Source organism: Alosa sapidissima, chromosome 20, assembly GCF_018492685.1.
Source record: "Alosa sapidissima isolate fAloSap1 chromosome 20, fAloSap1.pri, whole genome shotgun sequence".
NCBI lineage: Eukaryota > Metazoa > Chordata > Actinopteri > Clupeiformes > Clupeidae > Alosa > Alosa sapidissima.
In genome coordinates, this window is record NC_055976.1 from 26,573,960 (window position 1) to 26,597,740 (window position 23,781).

Sequence of the window (23,781 nt, forward strand, 5' to 3'; positions counted from 1 at the left end):
TCCCTCATTTGAAACAATACGTAGTCACTACATGACACATATAAACTAAGGCACTACATGACACATATAAACTAAGGCACTACATGACACATACTGTATAAACTAATGCACTACATGACACATATAAACTAAGGCTCACTCTCCCTCATTTGAAACAATACGCAGTCACTACATGACACATATAAACTAAGGCTCGCTCTCCCTCATTTGAAACAACACGCAGTCACTACATGACACATATAAACTAAGGCACTACATGACACATATAAACTAATGCACTACATGACACATATAAACTAAGGCTCACTCTCCCTCATTTGAAACAATACGCAGTCACTACATGGCACATATAAACTAAGGCTCGCTCTCCCTCATTTGAAACAATACGCAGTCACTATATGACACACATAAACTAAGGCTCGCTCTCCCTCATTTGTAAACAATACGCAGTCACTACATGACACATATAAACTAAGGCTCACTCTCTCCCTCATTTGAAACAATACGCAGTCACTACATGACACATATAAACTAAGGCACTACATGACACATATAAACTATGGCACTACATGACATATAAACTAAGGCACTACATGACACATATAAACTAAGGCTCACTCTCCCTCATTTGAAACAATACGCAGTCACTACATGACACATATAAACTAAGGCACTACATGACACATATAAACTAATGCACTACATGACACATATAAACTAAGGCACTACATGACACATATAAACTAAGGCTCGCTCTCCCTCATTTGAAACAATACGCAGTCACTTCATGACACATATATACTAAGGCTCACTCCCTCCCTCTTTTGAAACAATACGCAGTCACTACATGACACATATAAACTAAGGCTCACTCTCCCTCATTTGAAACAATACGCAGTCACTACATGACACATATAAACTAAGGCACTACATGACACATATAAACTAAGGAACTACATGACACATATAAACTAAGGCACTACATGACTAATATAAACTAAGGCTCGCTCTCCCTCATTTGAAACAATACGCAGTCACTACATGACACATATAAACTAAGGCTCACTCTCTCCCTCATTTGAAAGAATACGCAGTCACTACATGACACATATAAACTAAGGCTCACTCTCTCCCTCATTTGAAACAATACGCAGTCACTACATGACACATATAAACTAAGGCACTACATGACACATATAAACTAAGGAACTACATGACACATATAAACTAAGGCACTACATGACTAATATAAACTAAGGCTCGCTCTCCCTCATTTGAAACAATACGCAGTCACTACATGACACATATAAACTAAGGCTCACTCTCTCCCTCATTTGAAAGAATACGCAGTCACTACATGACACATATAAACTAAGGCTCACTCTCTCCCTCATTTGAAACAATACGCAGTCACTACATGACACATATAAACTAAGGCTCTACATAACACATATAAACTGAGGCACTACATGACACATATAAACTAAGGCACTACATGACACATATAAACTAAGGCTCACTCTCCGTCATTTGAAACAATATGCAGTCACTACATGACACATATAAACTAAGGCTCGCTCTCCCTCATTTGAAACAATACGCAGTCACTACATGACACATATAAACTAAGGCACTACATGACACATATAAACTAATGCACTACATGACACATATAAACTAAGGCTCACTCTCTCTCATTTGAAACAATACGCAGTCACTACATGGCACATATAAACTAAGGCTCGCTCTCCCTCATTTGAAATAATACGCAGTCACTACATGACACACATAAACTAAGGCTCGCTCTCCCTCATTTGTAATCAATACGCAGTCACTACATGACACATATAAACTAATGCACTACATGACACATATAAACTAAGGCACTACATGACACATATAAACTAAGGCTCGCTCTCCCTCATTTGAAACAATACGCAGTCACTTCATGACACATATATACTAAGGCTCACTCCCTCCCTCTTTTGAAACAATACGCAGTCACTACATGACACATATAAACTAAGGCTCACTCTCCCTCATTTGAAACAATACGCAGTCACTACATGACACATATAAACTAAGGCACTACATGACACATATAAACTAAGGAACTACATGACACATATAAACTAAGGCACTACATGACTAATATAAACAAAGGCTCGCTCTCCCTCATTTGAAACAATACGCAGTCACTACATGACACATATAAACTAAGGCTCACTCTCTCCCTCATTTGAAACAATACGCAGTCACTACATGACACATATAAACTAAGGCTCACTCTCTCCCTCATTTGAAACAATACGCAGTCACTACATGACACATATAAACTAAGGCTCTACATAACACATATAAACTGAGGCACTACATGACACATATAAACTAAGGCACTACATGACACATATAAACTAAGGCTCGCTCTCCCTCATTTGAAACAATACACAGTCACAACATGGCACATATAAACTAAGGCTCACTCTCCCTCATTTGAAACAATACGCAGTCACTACATTACACATATGATCAAAACTAAGGCTCGCTCTCCCTCATTTGAAACAATACGCAGTCACTACATGACACATATAAACTAAGGCTCACTCTCCCTCATTTGAAACAATACGCAGTCACTACATGACACATATAAACTAATGCACTACATGACACATATGATCAAAACTAAGGCTCGCTCTCCCTCATTTGAAATAATACGCAGTCACTACATGACACATATAAACTAAGGCTCACTCTCCCTCATTTGAAACAATACGCAGTCACTACATGACACATATAAACTAAGGCACTACATGACACATATAAACTAAGGCACTACATGACATATAAACTAAGGCACTACATTACACATATAAACTAAGGCTCGCTCTTCCTTATTTGAAACAATACGCAGTCACTACATGACACATATAAACTAAGGCTCACTCTCCCTCATTTGAAACAATACGCAGTCACTATATGACACATATAAACTAAGGCTCACTCTCCCTCATTTGAAACAATACGCAGTCACTACATGACACATATAAACTAAGGCACTACATGACACATATAAACTAAGGCACTACATGACATATAAACTAAGGCACTACATGACACATATAAACTAAGGCTCGCTCTTCCTTATTTGAAACAATATGCAGTCACTACATGACACATATAAACTAAGGCTCGCTCTTCCTTATTTGAAACAATACGCAGTCACTACATGACACATATAAACTAAGGCTCACTCTCCCTCATTTGAAACAATACGCAGTCACTACATGACACATATAAACTAAGGCTCTACATGACATATAAACTAAGGCACTACATGACATATATAAACTAAGGCTCGCTCTCCCTTATTTGAAACAATACGCAGTCACTACATGACACATATAAACTAAGGCTCGCTCTCCCTCATTTGAAACAATACGCAGTCACTACATGACACATATAAACTAAGGCTCACTCTCCCTCATTTGAAACAATACGTAGTCACTACATGACACATATAAACTAAGGCACTACATGACACATATAAACTAAGGCACTACATGACACATATAAACTAATGCACTACATTACACATATAAACTAAGGCTCACTCTCCCTCATTTGAAACAATACGCAGTCACTACATGACACATATAAACTAAGGCTCGCTCTCCCTCATTTGAAACAATACGCAGTCACTACATGACACATATAAACTAAGGCACTACATGACACATATAAACTAATGCACTACATGACACATATAAACTAAGGCTCACTCTCCCTCATTTGAAACAATACACAGTGACTACATGGCACATATAAACTAAGGCTCGCTCTCCCTCATTTGAAACAATACGCAGTCACTACATGACACACATAAACTAAGGCTCGCTCTCCCTCATTTGTAAACAATACGCAGTCACTACATGACACATATAAACTAAGGCTCACTCTCTCCCTCATTTGAAACAATACGCAGTCACTACATGACACATATAAACTAAGGCACTACATGACACATATAAACTATGGCACTACATGACATATAAACTAAAGCACTACATGACACATATAAACTAAGGCACTACATGACATATAAACTAAGGCACTACATGACACATATAAACTAAGGCTCGCTCTTCCTTATTTGAAACAATACGCAGTCACTACATGACACATATAAACTAAGGCTCACTCTCCCTCATTTGAAACAATACGCAGTCACTATATGACACATATAAACTAAGGCTCACTCTCCCTCATTTGAAACAATACGTAGTCACTACATGACACATATAAACTAAGGCACTACATGACACATATAAACTAAGGCACTACATGACACATATAAACTAATGCACTACATTACACATATAAACTAAGGCTCACTCTCCCTCATTTGAAACAATACGCAGTCACTACATGACACATATAAACTAAGGCTCGCTCTCCCTCATTTGAAACAATACGCAGTCACTACATGACACATATAAACTAAGGCACTACATGACACATATAAACTAATGCACTACATGACACATATAAACTAAGGCTCACTCTCCCTCATTTGAAACAATACACAGTGACTACATGGCACATATAAACTAAGGCTCGCTCTCCCTCATTTGAAACAATACGCAGTCACTACATGACACACATAAACTAAGGCTCGCTCTCCCTCATTTGTAAACAATACGCAGTCACTACATGACACATATAAACTAAGGCTCACTCTCTCCCTCATTTGAAACAATACGCAGTCACTACATGACACATATAAACTAAGGCACTACATGACACATATAAACTATGGCACTACATGACATATAAACTAAAGCACTACATGACACATATAAACTAAGGCACTACATGACATATAAACTAAGGCACTACATGACACATATAAACTAAGGCTCACTCTCCCTCATTTGAAACAATACGCAGTCACTACATGACACATATAAACTAAGGCACTACATGACATATAAACTAAGGCACTACATGACATATAAACTAAGGCACTACATGACACATATAAACTAAGGCTTGCTCTTCCTTATTTGAAACAATACGCAGTCACTACATGACACATATAAACTAAGGCTCGCTCTCCCTCATTTGAAACAATACGCAGTCACTACATGACACATATAAACTAAGGCTCACTCTCCCTCATTTGAAATAATACGCAGTCACTACATGACACATATAAACTAAGGCACTACATGACACATATAAACTATGGCACTACATGACATATAAACTAAAGCACTACATGACACATATAAACTAAGGCACTACATGACATATAAACTAAGGCACTACATGACACATATAAACTAAGGCTCACTCTCCCTCATTTGAAACAATACGCAGTCACTACATGACACATATAAACTAAGGCACTACATGACATATAAACTAAGGCACTACATGACATATAAACTAAGGCACTACATGACACATATAAACTAAGGCTCGCTCTTCCTTATTTGAAACAATACGCAGTCACTACATGACACATATAAACTAAGGCTCGCTCTCCCTCATTTGAAACAATACGCAGTCACTACATGACACATATAAACTAAGGCTCACTCTCCCTCATTTGAAACAATACGCAGTCACTACATGACACATATAAACTAAGGCACTACATGACACATATAAACTAAGGCACTACATGACATATAAACTAAGGCACTACATGACACATATAAACTAAGGCTCGCTCTCCCTTATTTGAAACAATACGCAGTCACTACATGACACATATAAACTAAGGCTCGCTCTCCCTCATTTGAAACAATACGCCGTCACTACATGACACATATAAACTAAGGCACTACATGACACATATAAACTAATGCACTACATGACACCTATAAAGCCATCACCTCCCTGCTGTTCCCCATCTGTCATGTTAAAGGGCACTCACACTGGAAGACGCCCTGCTCCATCCGCTTGCCATGGGGTTTGCGATCAGTTGGACCATGCGTTATTATTATGCTAGTGGCACGAGAAGACATGTTTGTCAAATGATGTCAAAAAGACATCTGTCTTTTTAAGAACTGGCTAGGGACAACGGATGGAAATTAGCACTCACAAGCTAACTCCGTCTTATTTAAAGCTTGTCTGTTAATTAATGAGCATTGTTCTAATAAATAAACAAATAAATAAAAATAAATGTTTGTGCATGGCGGATGCTGCTAGGCTAATCCAGGCTGGCCGGCCTCTGTTTGCGGTGGTCACTCTGGAGGCCCTTTCACCTCGCTCACCCGCTGGCTCACTCGCTCTCTCTGAGTAGTAGTGGAGGTGTGCACATGGAACAGGGCAAATGGAACTAGAACTGCAAAGGAATGAAATGCCCGCACTCTGCTAAATCTCCCATATATTTAATGTGTTGCAACGTTTCGACCCGCCTGAGGAAGACCGGGTCGAAACGTTGCAACACATTAAATATATGGGAGTTTTAGCAGAGTGCGGGCATTTCATTCCTTTGTCCCTCGCTCTCTCTCCCTCCCTCTCGCTGTTTGACGAGGCAAGTGCCCGTGTTGACCAGGACGTCACGCGTGGGCGACTATGGCGAGAGATGTTATCGCTTTATCCCGTTTAACCACACTTCACTCTATTGGCGTCTCCAAACCCTTCTCTCTTTTGCACACCTTCAACCATTTTTTATCTGTTCTGTGCCGAGGCGAGATTACGGTGCCCATAAAAAATGCATGAAGCATACAATAACAGTGTAGAATGCTCAACGCATCTGAATAAAACCGATGTCTATTGGGGAGCCCCTTGAGCTCGGAGTTCGAAAGGCATCAATTATTCAACATATTACGCCCTCCACCCCTCTCACATCCCTCCAACGCCCAGTTTCTTCCCGCTGGCGGCAAAAGCAACAAGACTACTGGATAAAAAAGGAAAGCCCGGGCGGTGTTGCTTTCGAGCCTTCCAGTTTGATGTCATTCAAAACAATCTTTTCAAACAAGCGTGGAGAATATCATTTTTTCCCCCCTCTAAGATGATGAAATGCCTCTTTGCCTCTGTATCTCTGAGCTACGGGAAAGGACCACTAGCTGAATTAATTTATTCCATATTTGTTATCAAAGTGAAAAATTCTTGCATAATGTTTTCAGAGAGTGTGGCTTTTGAGTGGTTACCTATAAACTCTCAGTGCATGCTTGTGCATACTCTAGCTATCATTTTATGGGTCATGTTTCTCCTATTTCTTTAATGGGGAGATAAAAACGCTGCCAAAAATAAAATGTCCAGCCTTAGATTAAGAGAATGCTATGAGAGTGAGTAGATTACTGTATGAAATGTGCCACTGGGCACAGCCTTGAAAACTCAGCCTGATGGATTTACTGCATATACATCGACTTTAATGCTCCGTAATCCCAAATTGGGTCATGATAGCCCCTGGTGGAGCGTGTGTTGTGTGTGGAATGGGCTGCGAGGGTAATAAATGTAAGTGCATACATTAAGTTCAGTGGTCTCGTGGCTATTATGACTCCAAACCATGTGTGTGCATCAAGGATTCTGCAAATCCTCGAAACAACCTGTGCACACAACTTACTTGACAGTATCGACATAAGAGTGACATGACACCCTTAAACCCTAACCCTAATCCTAACCTTAATTTGTTATGACAAAAAACTTAACTCACTCAAATGTCACTTAATAACAGAAGTGTTATGTCATAAACGTTTAGTGTTCATGACACGTTCATGACAGTGTCATGTCACTCTTATGCCGACACTGTCAAATAAAGTGTAACCGAATTTCGAAATTGTAATCTGGAGATGACTGGCATGTTTTCCTGTCCCTTTTGTTCTCAGTGCTCTACATTAAAGGATAATTCCGGTATTTAGCACTTTGAGTCCCTTTTCTAGTTTGTTTTGGATGAACCAGAGTGGTGGACACTGAAATTTTGACGAGGGGTCCTGTCTCGACTTTCTGGCTCGTTTTGAATAGCCTTTGACTGTTTCAGAGTGGCTGGCTATGGGCATGCACAAAGATGTCCTTAAAACAACACTTAACGTTCGTTTTCAAAACTGTGCAACTCAATTAATCTCCTCTTAGTCTGTTTCAAGCACATTACTTTCCTTTATCACTAGATGTAGGCCTAAACCTACCACTCCCAGGCTCTAACCACCAATACATTATCCTAGCATCATAACTACCTGAGCTAAGGATGTCCTAAGATCATTCACTCTTTGGTTTTGAATTAAACTTCTCCATTGTAGAATATCTACTAGATTACATGTCATAAAACTAGCTGACTATGCAGATACACCTAATCAGTTTGCTTTCACGCAGTTCCACCCTTTTGTACGTTTCTGACAGGAGGTTTTCCAGCCTCGGTTGACAACTGTCAGCGTAATTGCAATTCTTGTCACCCGTCAGTCAAGAAATACTCACAACAACTCTGACCAATTAAAAACTCAGAACTCAGCCTGCTGCCAATCACACAAACTCTCCTCCGGCTACATGTCCAACACACTTTTTTTTCCCCTCCTCCGAAGTCCTGATAGAAAAGCTCTTGATTTTGCACACCAGAAATCCTTCAATCCTCATTCACTCGGATTAAAAAAAGAAATAAAAAAAGATTCTCTCTTCCGCCTTCATCAGCGGCACTGCGCCCTCGATGTCCTTCCTGGGAAAGGTGATCTCACCCTTCGGCGGTGTCCCAACACTTGTCAAAACTGCGCGCCGCTCGCCTGAAGCCAAGGTGAGGACGCAGCCTCTAATCAGAAATGATTAGCCCCCCCGTAATAGACTTGTCAGACTGTAAAGCTCTGCTGTCTGTTTGCCAGGAGCTTTCATCTCCCCATGGACTCAGGTAGAGGGCATGAGTGTATGCCTGATACACTGGCATACTCTTCACAGAAACAATATCTGCGGATAGTGTGAGTGAGAGCACCAATTCTGGATATATCAGACAACGGCTCGTTCATTATCAACTGAATGTTAACTATTTTTGTCAATGTCATCATTATATAATGAAGGGAAACTTTGAACAATGAGAGCTAAAACTGTTGGGATATCGCTGAATGTTCTGCATGAACAAATACGTCTGAGTTTGTTAACTAGCCTCTAAAGCACAATCCTCCAAAACATCCCTATCACCATATTCAAAACTTTCCTTAAGAATTTGGACTTCTTAAAAAAATGAAATCTCTTCTAAATAGTCATGAAAATCACACCGTGTAGAATGGGGAAAGAAGCTGTCACGGTGTGATTAGGGTGAACATGACCTATCTCTCCATGTGTTTCACAATCACCTCCAGCCAGTGTGTGGGAGACAGTCTGAGCAGCTTTCGTCTTAAAAAAATGCATTACAGGTGTGTCCCATTGGGTTCACCTGCCGCCCACATCTAAGTTCCCTTTTCTCTCTGGGGTTGGGTCACCCAAGGGGCCAGCGAGGAGGGGGGAGGGGGGGGGGGGGGTCATCATATACGGGACACCAAATGAAAGTTTCATTATTGATATCCTGGAAATTGGTTTCCAGAGTTGTGATGGTATCAGGGCTAGGGGGTACGGAGGGGGCTGTGAGTCATTTATTTTTCTTACGTTTCCTTTTTATCAAGGTGACCACGGGAGGTGCATTTAAGCGTGGGTTTAGCTGATATGTTTTCCACATAGGCAAGAAATGCACACAAAACACATAGAGATGGATTTTTCAAATGTTGTTGTGGACCAATCTGAATGTAATCACCCTTGAGGGACATCTCTCTCTCTCTCTCTCTCTCTCTCTCTCTGTCATTTCTGGGTCATAGAGTTGTCACTCTGAATAGCAGTATCTTAGCAGCTATCACCCACACCATTTAAATAGTGTTATTCACGCTGTATGTAGTGACATTGTTTATATATATATATATATATCATGGTTACTCCTTGTGCTGTTGGGTTTTTATGGTCACACATACATCACACATTATTATGCTGTTTGAATGTCAGGAAACCATTGAGGTGCTATGCTGACGAACTATCACGAAAGTAGAGTGGGAAGCAAATAGAAGCAGAGAAAGAAAGAAACAGAGAGAGAGAGAGAGAGAAGGGAGGAGAGAAGGAGAGAGAGAGAGAGAAGAGAAAGGAGCAGAGAGAGGGGATAAGAAATGACTCACAGCTCTCAAGCTGCATGGTGCAGGTTTGAATATCCATCGGGAAATTCTTCAAGTCCATTGGGCAGGACAGGATAAGCGTGAGCCTGAGAGGAAGAGAAATGAAAAAGAGAGAGAGAGAGAGAGAGACAAAGACAGAGAGAGAGAGCAGAAGATGGAGACAGGGCAGTTGGAGGAAAGATACAGAAAACAGGAAGCATGCAATAGCAGATAGATAAGAAGCTGAAACTAAGGGGGAAAGGCTCAAAGAGAAACTCGACGATCATACATTTCACTTCCCTTACGCTCAAGTCATGACTACCCCGTCGCTGTTTCTTTTTTGTAACTTGGTCTCACACACACACACACACACACGCACGCACGCACACACTGGCAGCTCCGTGGTAATAGCAAACTAATTGCCGAACAGAAAAGCCTTCTTTTTTATTTATTGCCGAGCTTGTGCATTAAGTCCTCACGGAGCCTGGGGAAGGAGACTGAGCTATTAGAGAGTTTGGATAGAGCTGGGGGCGAGTGGGGGTGAGGGCTGTGTAATTACCTGCCCTAATGCATCGCTTCAAGCAAAGACAAGAGCCGCAAGCGCTAGACGCTCAGAGCGCCCTGTTTCTATAGCACTGTGATAGGGTGAAATCTAAGCCTGTGGAAAACACACACCGCCCCCCACACACCCCCCCAGCTTATTCACTCACATATGCGCTGATTGATGAACCTTTTAAGGTCTCCAGAACGTGTGTAATTTATGCTTCGCTCCGGACAAGGCCCCAGAGCGTGGCTTTTTTCGTGTGGTGCTCAATGATTTGTTTGCAAATAAATACACACACGGAATCAATATTTTGTGCCGCGCTGCGCATTTCACTGCCACACATGGCAGGCAGGCGTGCTCCCAAAAGAGACCAAACAATAACAGTAACCTGCTCAGAGTGGAGGGCTATGGGACTTCACATTCTTATTATTGTTTTGAATTTGATTATCTCAGTGCTACAAGTCATGCTTTGTGTCAAACGCACAACCACTGTGTACTGAACAGAGTGTGTCTAGACAACATAATTAGTATTGGTTTAAATTTTCAGTATGGTTTTCAATGCAACAATGTGTTCTCTGTTGTCAAACAGCATATATTAACTCCAGAACTAGTGATTTACTGCATAATATTTACATGGCAGGATATATTGACTGCCATTTTGTTCCAATGGTGAATTTCTTATGCTTATTTCTTCAGCACTGCACTCCTCAGCTCAGTGGTCACATGTAACTTGAGACGTTCCAGTCTGTGAGTCCATTTCCAAATGCTCCTCTGTACCTGATGCTGTAGAGCACATTCCCGTCCTGAAAAATGCGAAGCAGCTTGTTATCTGTTGTGACCTCGTGAAAGTTCGCCCCCTTCTCGTTGGCAAAAAACAGGTCAGGCTTCCAGATGGAGTCCAACATGGAGGGGTCCAGGTCCAAGGAGACGTCAGGGTACTCGCTGTAGGCCAGTCGAGGGTCATTCCACTGTTGCCGTAGAAACACATTGAGTCTATAGTCCTGTTGTAGTAAACGAAAATAGTCTGCATAAGCATGATGGAGGATTTGGAATTACTGAGAAGAATAAAGTGATTTAATTCATTCAGGTTCGGTGCATTGTTACGAGCAGAGAAGTAAATTGATTCTCTACAACCTAGACATCTTAGCTGAGTGGGAAACAGGAACGTTAATCCTTTGTATGGCAGTGAGCCCTCACAAGTTTTTATGTACGTTCCTTTCATCCTCACCATGTTATTCATCTGTGATTTCTCATCAACATAAGACTAAACTGAAACACACAGTAAGACTCAAATGTAACATAAGACTAAATTGTAACTTACAGTATGACATAAATGTAACATTTCACAGTCTGTCATAATGAGTACCGTAACATGAAAGGTGATTTCAGTTTTACTCTGCTCTGAAGATTCACTCCACTTACCAAAAAAAAAAAACTTTTTAAATCTCCAACCTACTATCCCCCTGAACCACACCAAAAGAACCAAAGAACCACTGCCATTAAGTGAACATCCAGTGACACTCTAGCGAAGCCTAATGAATATGTTTAATGGCTTTCCCTGGGAGGGGAATTTCCTCCAGTCCCCTCATTGCCCTATAACGCACAGTAGCTGGGCGGCTAATGAACTGACTGTAATAGAGGAGCCTTGCGATGGGTATTCCTCAGGCAGTCGTCCCAGCCTGCCTCATCACACCGCTGTCATGGCACAAAGGGCAGCAGAGAACATTTATCACCAGAAACTACATTACGAGGCCATAACAGCCATCCCCATTTATCCCCCACATGGTTATACACAAAAGCCATAGGCAGAGGGGAGGGATATCCACATGGGTCCTTCCGTCCGAAAGTATTTTTCTCTAGAGGCCACTGAGGGCAGTTGTATTCTCTGCTGATCAAGCGGTTTGCCTCCAGATGAAGCTCAAGGGACTGAGTATTTTATTCGAGGTCTGTTGTTGCTGTTTCCTACACGCATTGTTTGACTCATTCGTTTCTTTTCCCACCCCCATTTTCCCTTGGTTTTTAATTGCTTGGTGGTGAGCTCATTATCTGCTCATGAGCTGATGCTGTGGTCATATGGGTGAAGCTGGAGGTCAGAGGTCAGATGACCCCATGGGAATGGAGATGATTTTTCAGCCATTTCACTGACATCCAGTGAGTCCATTGAAGTAAGTAACTAATTCATAGGTGCAAGGATATTACAAGCCTGGATAAGATATATAGATGAAAGCTTTATCTGAATAATTAATAATCAAGGTCACTTACCATTGTTGTTTCTGTGATGGACCCAAAACTGTTGATAAATATGTTGCAGGTGACATTTACAGGAGGACCTGAGAAAACAAAAACAACACTGTTTGTGCATCATACAACTCCTACAGCTGCTGAATTCAGTTAAACATTATCAAAACATATTCTAATATGGCTAGTGTCTGAATTCAGTTAAATATGATCAAACATGTTCTAATATGGCTAGTGTCTGAATTCAGTTAAATATGATCAAAACATATTCTAATATGGCTAGTGTCTGAATTCAGTTAAATATGATCAAACATGTTCTAATATGGCTAGTGTCTGAATTCTGAAAGTGCAGCGTAAGCATACACTTAACACACTTAACAACACAAACATCCCATATGCAAAATTAATTTAAATCTAATCAAATATTTAAAGGAAAATCCCGGTATTTAGCACTTTGAGTCCCTTTTCTGGTTTGTTTGGGATGAACTAGAGTGGTGGACACCTACATTTTGACGATTGGTCCTGTCTCGACTTTTCTGACTCATTTTGAATCGCCTTTGACTTCTCAGAGTGGCTGCAAACAGGCATATTTTAGGCTACTCAAACATGTCCTAAAACAACCCTTAACGTTCATTTTTAAAACTGTGCAACTCACTGAGTGGTTAGTGGTGTTCGTTGATTATTAAAAGCAAATATATCGGCGCAATGTATGATTTCCAGCCGTCTTATTTGCTATTTTGGAACTATTCACAACCGCTCAATATTTGAACCTGAAGCATAGACGGTGGCGCAGTAATATCAACGTGCAATGAGTCTTCCAACAGAAATCAATGGGATTTTACAAAATGCCAAATAAAACACGACAGAAACTGTATTTCGCTACGCTACTTGTTTTGGAACATCAACAAACACCACTAACCACTCAGTGAGTTGCACAGTTTTGAAAATGAACGTTAAGGGTTCATTTTCATGTTTGAGTAGCCTACAGTATGCCTGCTGGCAGCCACTCTGACTAGTCAAAGGCGATTCAAAACAATATTCAAATCGAGTCAGAAAGGTCGAGACCGGACCAATCGTCAAAATTTCGGTGTCCACCACTCTTCATCCAAAACAAACCAGAAAAGGGACTCAAAGTGCTAAATACCAGAATTTTCCTTTAAGGTGCAGTGTGGTAAAACATCTGTGGATTGCTTCATGGCTGTACAAGTCTAAATTATGATAATAACAACCTCCTCTCAACTAAAGTGTTTTATCACGTTCATATTCCACAGTAATAACACTTAATTAAACAGTTATAAACACTTAATTAACAAGTGTTAAGGACTGAAGTATAAGACTGGATCTCATAATAAATGACATTAAATTGTTTAGATTAAAAAGTAAAGGCAGCACTGACTCATACAACTTTGTAACAGCCTGAGATATTTAAAAAGTGCAATGTAAATAGGAATGTAGCACATCTGTAATTTGTGCATTGGCTAGTTTACATTTTTCTGATATCATGATATGGCGAGTCTATCACCATGGGTCTGTGGCTCTATATGCCAGGATGTCTTTCACTTCATTTTGTTTGTGCCAATCAAAAACAGCACGGCCATTAACACTGAGCAGTGACCATGCCGTGGATTAACAGTCTGGATTAACACTATGAGGACGCTGCCACAAGTCACATGGTTTTAACAGGACGGAATGGTGTTGACATTCAGGATCAAAAAAAGCCTCAGTCTGCCTCAGTGTTTCGATTTGCTTAAGCAATGGAATCAAGCTAAGCATAGCAGCCTTGGGGCGTATCACCACAACAACGCAGAAAAGGATCAAGAGAGAGGATTTGCCTGCAGAAAAAAACGGTGGCCGAGGCCGTGGCTGTGATTATGATACTACGTAAAAGAGAAATGAAAATGCAGGACCAGTAAAGGTTGTCCTCAATCAGCCTAATTAATGCTGAAATAAAGAGGTTGGGGGGTACAGGGGTAAGGATGAAAGTGAATACTCAGTCATGACAACTTTGTGCAATCACCTTTGAAGTTGGGCCTGATGCGCGCGTCGTAGCCAGAGGTTCGGCCCATGAGTTTATCAAGGAAGTCAGATGGGGACAAGGGCTTCTGGGATTTGGAGCTGCCAGGTCTGAACGAGAGAGAGAGAGAGAGAGAGGTGAGTGGGTAAGGTTAGTGAAAGGGAGAGAAGAATAGAAAACAGCAAAATGTAAAGAAACAGGTAGAGTGCCTGAAAGAGAAGACTTTTCCCACAGGTACATTAATGATCATACTGAATGAGCATAATCAGTTATAATACACTAACTCTACTAGTCTTATTGCTGGGATATTATTATTATTATTATTATGTGCTAATTTAACAGTAGACATGTTTGTACTCCTGTGGGTTACAGTATGTGCTATTTTGTAAATTAAACCTTCAGACATTTGTGTTCATCTGTTCAGTGAGGCTAGGGTGGACAGCAGGAGGTCCAATGGACCTCAACCCATCAAACACACTCACTTTCTCTCTCTCTCTCACTCTCACACACACACACACATAGACTCTTAAGAGCTATCACTATCTGCCCCTGCGCAGGGCAGCTGTTCAGGTGTGTGAGTGAAGCGGGTCAGGCCTGTGAGTGAGAGCGAGAGGGTGCTAACTCCAGCTCCTGACACACTGACGGCTCAATTGAAATGCTGAGAATGTCACACTGGGGGAGAGCACTTTGATTCAGGCCCCAAGCCCTGGCACAGTGTGTGTGTGTGTGTGTGTGTATGATAGAGAGAGAGAGTGTGTGTGCGTGTGTGTGTGTGTGAGAGAGAGAGAGAGAAAGATAGAGAGAGAGAGAGAGTGTGTGTGTGTGTGTGAGTGAGAGAGAGTGAGTGAGGGAGTGTGTGTGTGTGTTTGTGTGTGTGTGTGAGTGAGAGATAGAGAGAGAGAGAGTGAGTGAGGGAGTGTGTGTGTGTGTACGCGTCTGACAGATCCGACAGGCCACAGAAAGAAATCCCAGGGCCCAAGGGCCTGTCCTCCTGTGCATACCCCCCCCCCCCCCCCCCCCCCTGCTCCATCCCCGTCCCACCACCACTCTGCACCCTCACTGCGCTCCACTGTGGTGCCACAGATTCCTCTCCTGCTCTTTTGATGCAATTGTGAGCGGATCACAACCTCCCCCCAGCCCCCTTCCCTCCACTCCCGCCCGCACGCCTGTGAAGTCTTGCTCGGCCGCCGCAAATCCTGTCCCCGAGGGCTCTCTGTGTTGGGGTGACTCATGCGCCTTGTAGACTCTGATCGCTGAGGCGCCCTGAACTCAGAGCGTCTGCCCACTTGGTCTGGGGCTGTTTCGCCAAATGCTAAATGGCGCCGTGCCGTTTGTGGCGTATAACGATTTTACTCATCTATGCTGACCGCCTCCGTACGGGTGACTTGAGACGATTTAATTCAGCCGAGTGTACACGTGAGCGTAACACGACTGCATTTTTTTTTTTTAATCCTTACTGCTGGAATATATAGGAGCACTGCATCCGAAACACATTTTAAAAGTGTTTTGTAAATAAAATAAAATAAATAAAAAATAAAGAGTACGAGAAGGTGTTTCTTTTTCTCTGTTCCATCACTGCGTCTACTCTAGTGCTGGTGCTTGTGTTTTCTTTTTCCTGTGAGAGAAAATCAACATGAAGCATACATTTTTAAAGACGACGGAGCGAACCGGGGCGGAATTTTGATTCGTGGCAGTTCATCAGAACACGTTCACTGAGATGGTAATTGTTGAAAGCCTGCCAGATCCATATCCAAGTCTTTCAGAACTGCAGTTGCTAGGAGTTGTTTGATCGACACACATACTCATCACCACTGTATTCAAACCTCACGGATTATTGGAGATTAAGACTTACAATATACCTCAAATATCATAGAAATGCATACAATAAGCATACAGCTCATTTAGGAAGAGATACATGTACACGTTAACATGATTATGCGTTTCTCATCAATGGAATGTTTTACGCTGAAAAAAAAAAGACTTAGTTCCAAAAAAAACAAACAGTTATTTTCAAAGACAAAAGCTGCAATGACAATCACATTTCATTTGACAACTGTAGAAAACTGATTTTCTCCAGGCAGAGGATTTGCAACTGGCTGTGGCTCAGAGCATTCAAAAGCGAATTGGCGCATGACAGTTATCTTTTTAGCCTTATTGAAATATTGACACATGATAAACAAGTCTCCTTTAATATGATGGCCCATGTTAGTGTGCATCCCAGAGAATCATTTCAATAGTGCATGGAGAGCATCACCAACAAAACAAATAGATACATAAATAAGACATGTTCCATTTATATTACTATCAGATAGGTCCAGGTTAGACAATATGTATGTTCACACAGACAACAGATCCTGCTTGCATCCTTTCAACATGTCAATGAAACAATATCTTTTTTTCAATGTTGACAATATTGTTTCTCACTGAAACTGAGTTGTGTGACTCAACATGTATTCTTATGTTCTAAAGTTGCGGTCCTTAATTACCATCCATTATACTCTTCCTTAAATGCAGAGAAATTCTGGCCACGTCCCACTAGCTGTTCAAAAACCTTTTGGATCGAAGAAAGCACCTTTACCTTTCTAAGCATTGCTTCTATTTGTACATAGTTAGTTACCTTAGATAAACCCGATAGTTGTTTTCAAGGTAGCACAGAAAACATTCACGTTAGTGACATAACTTCACAGAGGTATCTGAAGCTTTCACTCACGGGCACAAACAATACAAGGCACACACACTCACTGTAGGAGGTCTATGCCAATCTTGTAACGCTCTGTAGCTTAGTCATATGTGCTGACCACAGCATTTTTACTCACTATTCTCCAGAGGAGTTGGTTATGGAGGCCCAGGATGACCTCTCCGATGGCCCTCATACATTCATAATTGGCCGCATGCATATTCTTCTCTATGTAATTAGAAAAGACACAGATTCCTTTTTTTTTTCTTCTAAAAAGCGGATAAAAACTGCCACCCCGGAGAAATGGAAGTGCCAGCGAGTGAGAACAAGAAAGAAGAAAAAAAGTGGCGCTCTGCTGAATCACCTGAAGTTTAATGTAAAGTGTTCCGCTGCGGTCTGACAGTGCCGAGGTGGCGCCATGGCGGTGAGGGTGTTAGGGTCGTCGGTAATGATCCTTGACAGGGCTTTAGCGAGGCAGCAACGAGCTGTTCAGACCAGACCGCCGCATCACCGGGGGGCATTAAGATGCGGCGTGGGGGCAGTTAATGAGACTGACCTTTCAGGCTCCACCTCCACCATGCGTACATTCCCCCCACCGCCCACAACTCTGTACCAGTGACTGAACATTGGCACGAAGCCTTCAGCAGAATACCTTGCAATGGCATTTAACACATCAAGAAACTTTGTAGATGCGTAGCAATTTCCATTTGCATTTAATTGCTTAATGTAAATTGCTTAATGTGACAAGACTCTAGACAAGATATCCGCAATAAGGCCCCTAACATGAAAAGTCAGTATTTTTCAGCTGGCACGTCATAAACAAGTGATGTTGGACAAATTGCTGGCTGACTCAGCTGCATCAGAGAGAATTGGCTAAACAATTGGTCAAAACACCTGTCAACCATTTATTATCCTCCCCAGATTGTTTCTTGCAATTTATGTCAGCAATAAACCTGTGTACATTTTGCCATTTTATAGGGATGTAACTCTGCTCTGTAATGCTGTTCGCTAATGCTGTGCGCTATACATTTACACTTTGCACTGTTTGAATTTGCAAATCTACAAAGAAAACATTAATTCTGTTGTGCAGAAACTCTGATCAAGAGCAGTCAGGTGACTGCAGATCCGCGCCCCGTCGCGCAATATCAACCAAAGTGAAGCCGCATTACAGAATCTAGATTCTGAGCCGATCATTTGACCGAGATGACCATGTAGGAGGACCAAGACGTGGTGGCCTTCTGCTGTGTATAAAAATTTGAAGGAAATCGGACCAGTACTTTTAAAGGTGGACACACACACACACACAGAAATTATATCAATACCCTCTTCCCCTCTTTTGGGGGAAATTAATATTAAAGTGGTAATTAATATTAAAGTGACACAATGTAGTTCTTTTACCTTAAAACAATGACTTCAAACTCATTTTGACTCCAGACTGACTTGGTGTCGCTGGCATTGCCCATGTGTGCCCTGAATGCCTGGGATTGTACTATGTACTATGTAGGACACAGGTAGGACACAGGTAGGTAGGTTTTTGTCACTTTGGGTACCCTTTTAGCGCTGAATGGATACCTAGTACGTCGAAAATGGAATCAAAGGGGAATTTCTACATTGTGTCTCTTTAATAGGGTAAGACACAAAACCTCCATCAATCTATCTTCTCTTTATATGAGTGAACACCTTCAGCCAACGTCTACACACTAATCCCCAACAGCCTGAGGAAAGCCCAGTGCAGTGCAGTGCCGTCCCATCATCGTATCGACCACTTGTGCAGGGTGTCAAGTTACATAACAAGTGGACTGACAGAGGAAGTGGATGCTACCCAGTGCAAGGTACTGACATTTTTGTATTTGTGAATATGAGATGAGACATTTTGATATGCATGATTTATAGATATGCTCGTTGATATTGAATATTAAGTCTGAGATTCTTTGGGGAGCCTCCTGCACTGTAAAGCAGTTGCTGTCCTTTAAACAGCTTGAGAAAAAATAGATAACCAATGTGTAACCCCTGAGAGGTTGTTAAAAACACGCAGAGATAATGAGCACAAGACTCATTAAAAGCTATACAGTACCCAGAACATGCAAGCAATGCTTCGAAGTTCAATGTAGCCTCACTGCCACAGGATCTCTATATAATTTCATTTCATATTTGAATTCCATGTAATGTATTCACATTGAATGCTGAGCGTGGTGGAGTTGGCGCAGTGAAGACCTGTCATCATTTCATTTTCAGTGAAAGGTTTATCTCAAATAAGAGGCAAAGTGGGGATCCACCGTACTGTTGCACACAAAGAGCCTCATTACTTCAGAATTCTGCACCCTCTCCTGGAATATCAATTGAAAAAAAAAATGTAACAGTTTTAACTTTTTCACTTAGGGAATCCCAGACGGTCCACTGGTTGTGGAGTTGAGGTGTGACTTCATTAACTGACCCCATGTATGCACATGCTGCTGCCCCACATCTGTATTGTTCTAGCTGATATCAATGACACACATATCGTTGGGGATCACTTTCAGAGCTATAATGACATGAAGAACGATATCGTTGGGGATCACTTTCAGAGCTATAACGACATGAAGAACGATATCGTTGGGGATCACTTTCAGAGCTATAATGACACGATGTTGTTGGGGATATCGTTGGGGATCACTTTCAGAGCGATTTGTTGGGGATATCGTTGGGGATCACTTTCAGAGTGATTTGTTGGGGATGTTGTTGGGGATCACTTTCAGAGTGATTTGTTGGGGATGTTGTTGGGGATCACTTTCAGAGTGATTTGTTGGGGATATCGTTGGGGATCACTTTCAGAGTGATTTGTTTTGAGAATGATAAAAAGCTGATGGCCAGTCAGAATCCATAACATTTTAGACATCACATTCATTAACACAAGGGGAGATGTTCCTTATCGTTTGCCAGCTCATATTGCTACAGTTATAGTTATCTTTATAATTATCATTCCTGATGCTGTTTGGTGTTGCTGCTCTCCAACACCTGCCACAATAGTTCCAAAAATATTTGCACCAATGTCTCTGCCGACGCTCCAGTTAACAGATAGGTTTCTGAGGTCTCATATAGCCCCAAGCATTCCTCAAAAACACAATCACTGACCTAATTTACTTGCGAAGATGCTATCATTTGCCGGAGGCTGTCTTGGCATTGTGGCAGCATGCTGTAGGGCATGACAGTGTGTGCGGGTGGATGAAGCCTTGTGTGCTGAGAGCTGTGTGACAGGGGTGCCCATAACATATTACCCAGGTCTGCTGCCATCTACGCCAACAGATGGATGTGAAGATAATGAGACAATTGGGAAATAACAGAATGTATCTTGTGCGGATACTGCTTTGAACACACACACACACACATTGTCCCAAAGCAAAGGTACACCATCAAAAAAATCAACGTATGATATACAGTGTTAGAAATGCTATCTGAACATGCAAGCCATCAGGGAGGAAAATATGTGTTGTTGAACATGACAAAAGAACCAGATTGGGATTTCAAGACCAGCTATTTTACCCCTTAATATATCTATATGAGTATATTCAAATAGATGATGGCATATAATATATTCATACGAGTGTATAGTTTAGTTTAAATAATGCATATTTGTCAAAAATGATTACCCACATTACTGGGAAATCCAAAGCCACAAAAAAACACCAAAGTCATTTTTATTTCATAGGTTATTTTCCAGAGCAGATTAGTTTCAATTAGATGGAGCCCATATTCCACACTTGATTTGCAAACATATGCCTCTAATTGCTTTTCATTAGTGAACCAGTGATCAGAATCCATATTAATTTCCAAAAACGTGGCCATTCTTTGGATTCAACCTGAGCTTAGTGGGAGCGCCATCATTAGACTCCCATGCATGAAGCTCAGAGGAGAACAGACGGGAAGTGGGGAATTAAACAGATCTTACAACCTGTTGCACCCATGTGAATCTCCCCTGTGCATAGACACTAGTAGTGCCGCAACGGCAGCCCCCCTGCAAGCTGCATTTATCCTCTGCACTGAATAAGACATTTTTCACACCTCTGTCTCTCTCTCTCAGAGCAAATACCAGAGCAGGAAATGAGCAAACATGATTTTTTTTAAATCCTTGGTGAAGGCTGACGGATGGTCGGTTGCTCTTAAGGACCGGTCATTTTGGCGTTTACAATAATGTATTGCTGATGGCATGCTCTGGCTTGTTTTCATTAAAGCAGAAACACCATATAGCCTCCTCTGAGTCTGACTGGACGGCTTCTGTCAATGTAAAGCCTGCTTGCTCTCTTTTGATCAATAGCATCATTGGGGAATAGGATTTTTCAGAGCACATTGCAATTTTCTCGCGCACATTTGTCTTTGCCCACGTGACCACTGCCATTCGATGGTGATGACCCTTTTCATAGAGACATGTGAGCGGCATTTTGTCCACAGAGGGGGTCTTCAATAACCCCCCCCCCCCCCCGCCCCCTCGCCCACCCCCCTCCCTCCCAGCGCAGCATCAGCTGTACAAATGGCCAGGCTTAGAGACACATTTTGAGGAATTGGCACATCAGATGGAGGGGTCAAGCTGTGTTCATCGTGAGCGAGAGATTGAAACTGAGGCCAGATAGGCCCTGGAGAAGGCATTTCCCCCCAGCCATGACGGGGCTTTTGTTGGGGAGCGAGAGGTCTGATCTGTGGATCCAGCATAATGGATCTCTGACTTTGGTGTTTTTTTGTGGCTCTGGATTTCCCAAAAGTGACTTTGGACTGAAATTCCGCATCCACATTATTTTGTTTATGTTTTAAAATGAAAATGATCATTGTCCATACTAGAGTATTCAGCACATCACATTAACATTTGAGCAATAGGCTCAACCTGCCTCTTACGTAGGTAGCTGCAGCATTGTAAAATACAGCATTTAACTCAGCAATAGCTGCCAAAAAGACAGCAAGTGTAACGGAGGCGAACTGAGCTAGCGTGCTAGTTGCCTGTGTAAATCCTCACAGCCCTAACCTTAAGAACACTTCTAACTGCTGAGTTGGAAGCCTGGGCTTTTAGCTCAGTGGTTAGAGCGTTCGACTCCCATGCCGGTGTGTGTTGAGGTGTGCGGGTTCGAGGGCCGTGAGCGGAGGTGTGCGGGTTCGAGGGCCGTGAGCGGTGGACCAATTACGACCTCGGTTACATAAGCAAAGCTTGTAATTACTGTATATCCATGTTGGTACTGTCGGTAGTGGTGGATAATTACAGAGCTGATACAGAGCTTCATTGTATTGGTTCTGTGATTGGTTCCTCCGTTGATGTGAAAACAAAGTCCATGGAATCCAGGCTGCCTAGCAGCGTGAATAAAATGTTGTGCGTAAGGCAGCATGGGAAAATCCAGGCTAGTAGATATCCATGTAGGTACTGTCGGTAGTCCTGGATAATTACAGAGCTTATTCTTCTGCGAAAGGGTCCTATGACAAGAGTTACATGATGGGAGTATGATGAATCAGTGATGAATCACACCGTTACTCATCTTTTTTAAATGTCTAGTTTTGTCTATCCGCATTAAATAGGAAATCCGTAATACGGGGCCAACAGTGTTTACGCTCCGCTAGAGTAGTATAGATGAGAGCTAAACATAACAAAAGTGTTGAGGATTAAAACAAAAAAAAAGATTAATTAAGACGCCAGGTAAATGTAACCAAGTTCAAACTAAATTTGTGTTCTAGCTACTACGACACAATGGGAAGCTTTGGGGAGTTTTGAAATGATCATCTCATAAGAACAGTGTTCTCTGATCCCCTTCTCTCACATCATTATAAACACTAGTTGAATCATCAGGACTCTGCAGGCTATACTGGCTGCTATGGTTTCTCTTGCATCTTTTCTTTGTGAGGCTTTGTGACATTATTCTACTACAGGAATACTAGCTCTATTTTTGCAGAACCCTGTTGAAAAATTGGGTTGTTGCACAAAAAAACCTCCATTGAGCTTATGGCATCTATTGCAGAGGGAGTAGATTCCACCCGGGGAAGTTGTTTGACCTTGTAGAGGCATGGATTTCACCCCTACCCACCCCTATATCCATCTCAATTAAACAGCATAGACACATAATTAATTTTTTTTTGTATATTTTTTTGGCCTTTTTTTGGCCTTTAATGATAGGACAGTGAGTGACAGGAAGCGAATGGGAGAGAGAGCAGGGGTGGGATCCGGAATGGACCACGGGGCGGGAATCGAACC

General features: G+C 41.7%; 1 protein-coding gene across 3 annotated transcripts in view; it reads right to left on the minus strand.

Annotated features, from left to right (window-relative positions):
- Positions 1-23,781, minus strand: part of glra4a (glycine receptor, alpha 4a) — a 52,921-nt gene that overhangs the window by 10,084 nt on the left and 19,056 nt on the right. For 2 of the 3 annotated variants that reach the window (XM_042074985.1, XM_042074982.1), the window contains exons 2-5: positions 14,906-15,012; positions 12,913-12,980; positions 11,428-11,651; positions 10,131-10,213 (exon numbers count right to left, since the gene is read on the minus strand). In XM_042074985.1, the coding sequence (XP_041930919.1) occupies positions 10,131-10,213; positions 11,428-11,651; positions 12,913-12,980; positions 14,906-15,012 (482 nt within the window). Of the gene's footprint in view, positions 1-10,130; positions 10,214-11,427; positions 11,652-12,912; positions 12,981-14,905; positions 15,013-17,943; positions 18,080-23,781 lie in introns of those variants that run through there. The other variant, XM_042074983.1, reaches the window with a different exon arrangement.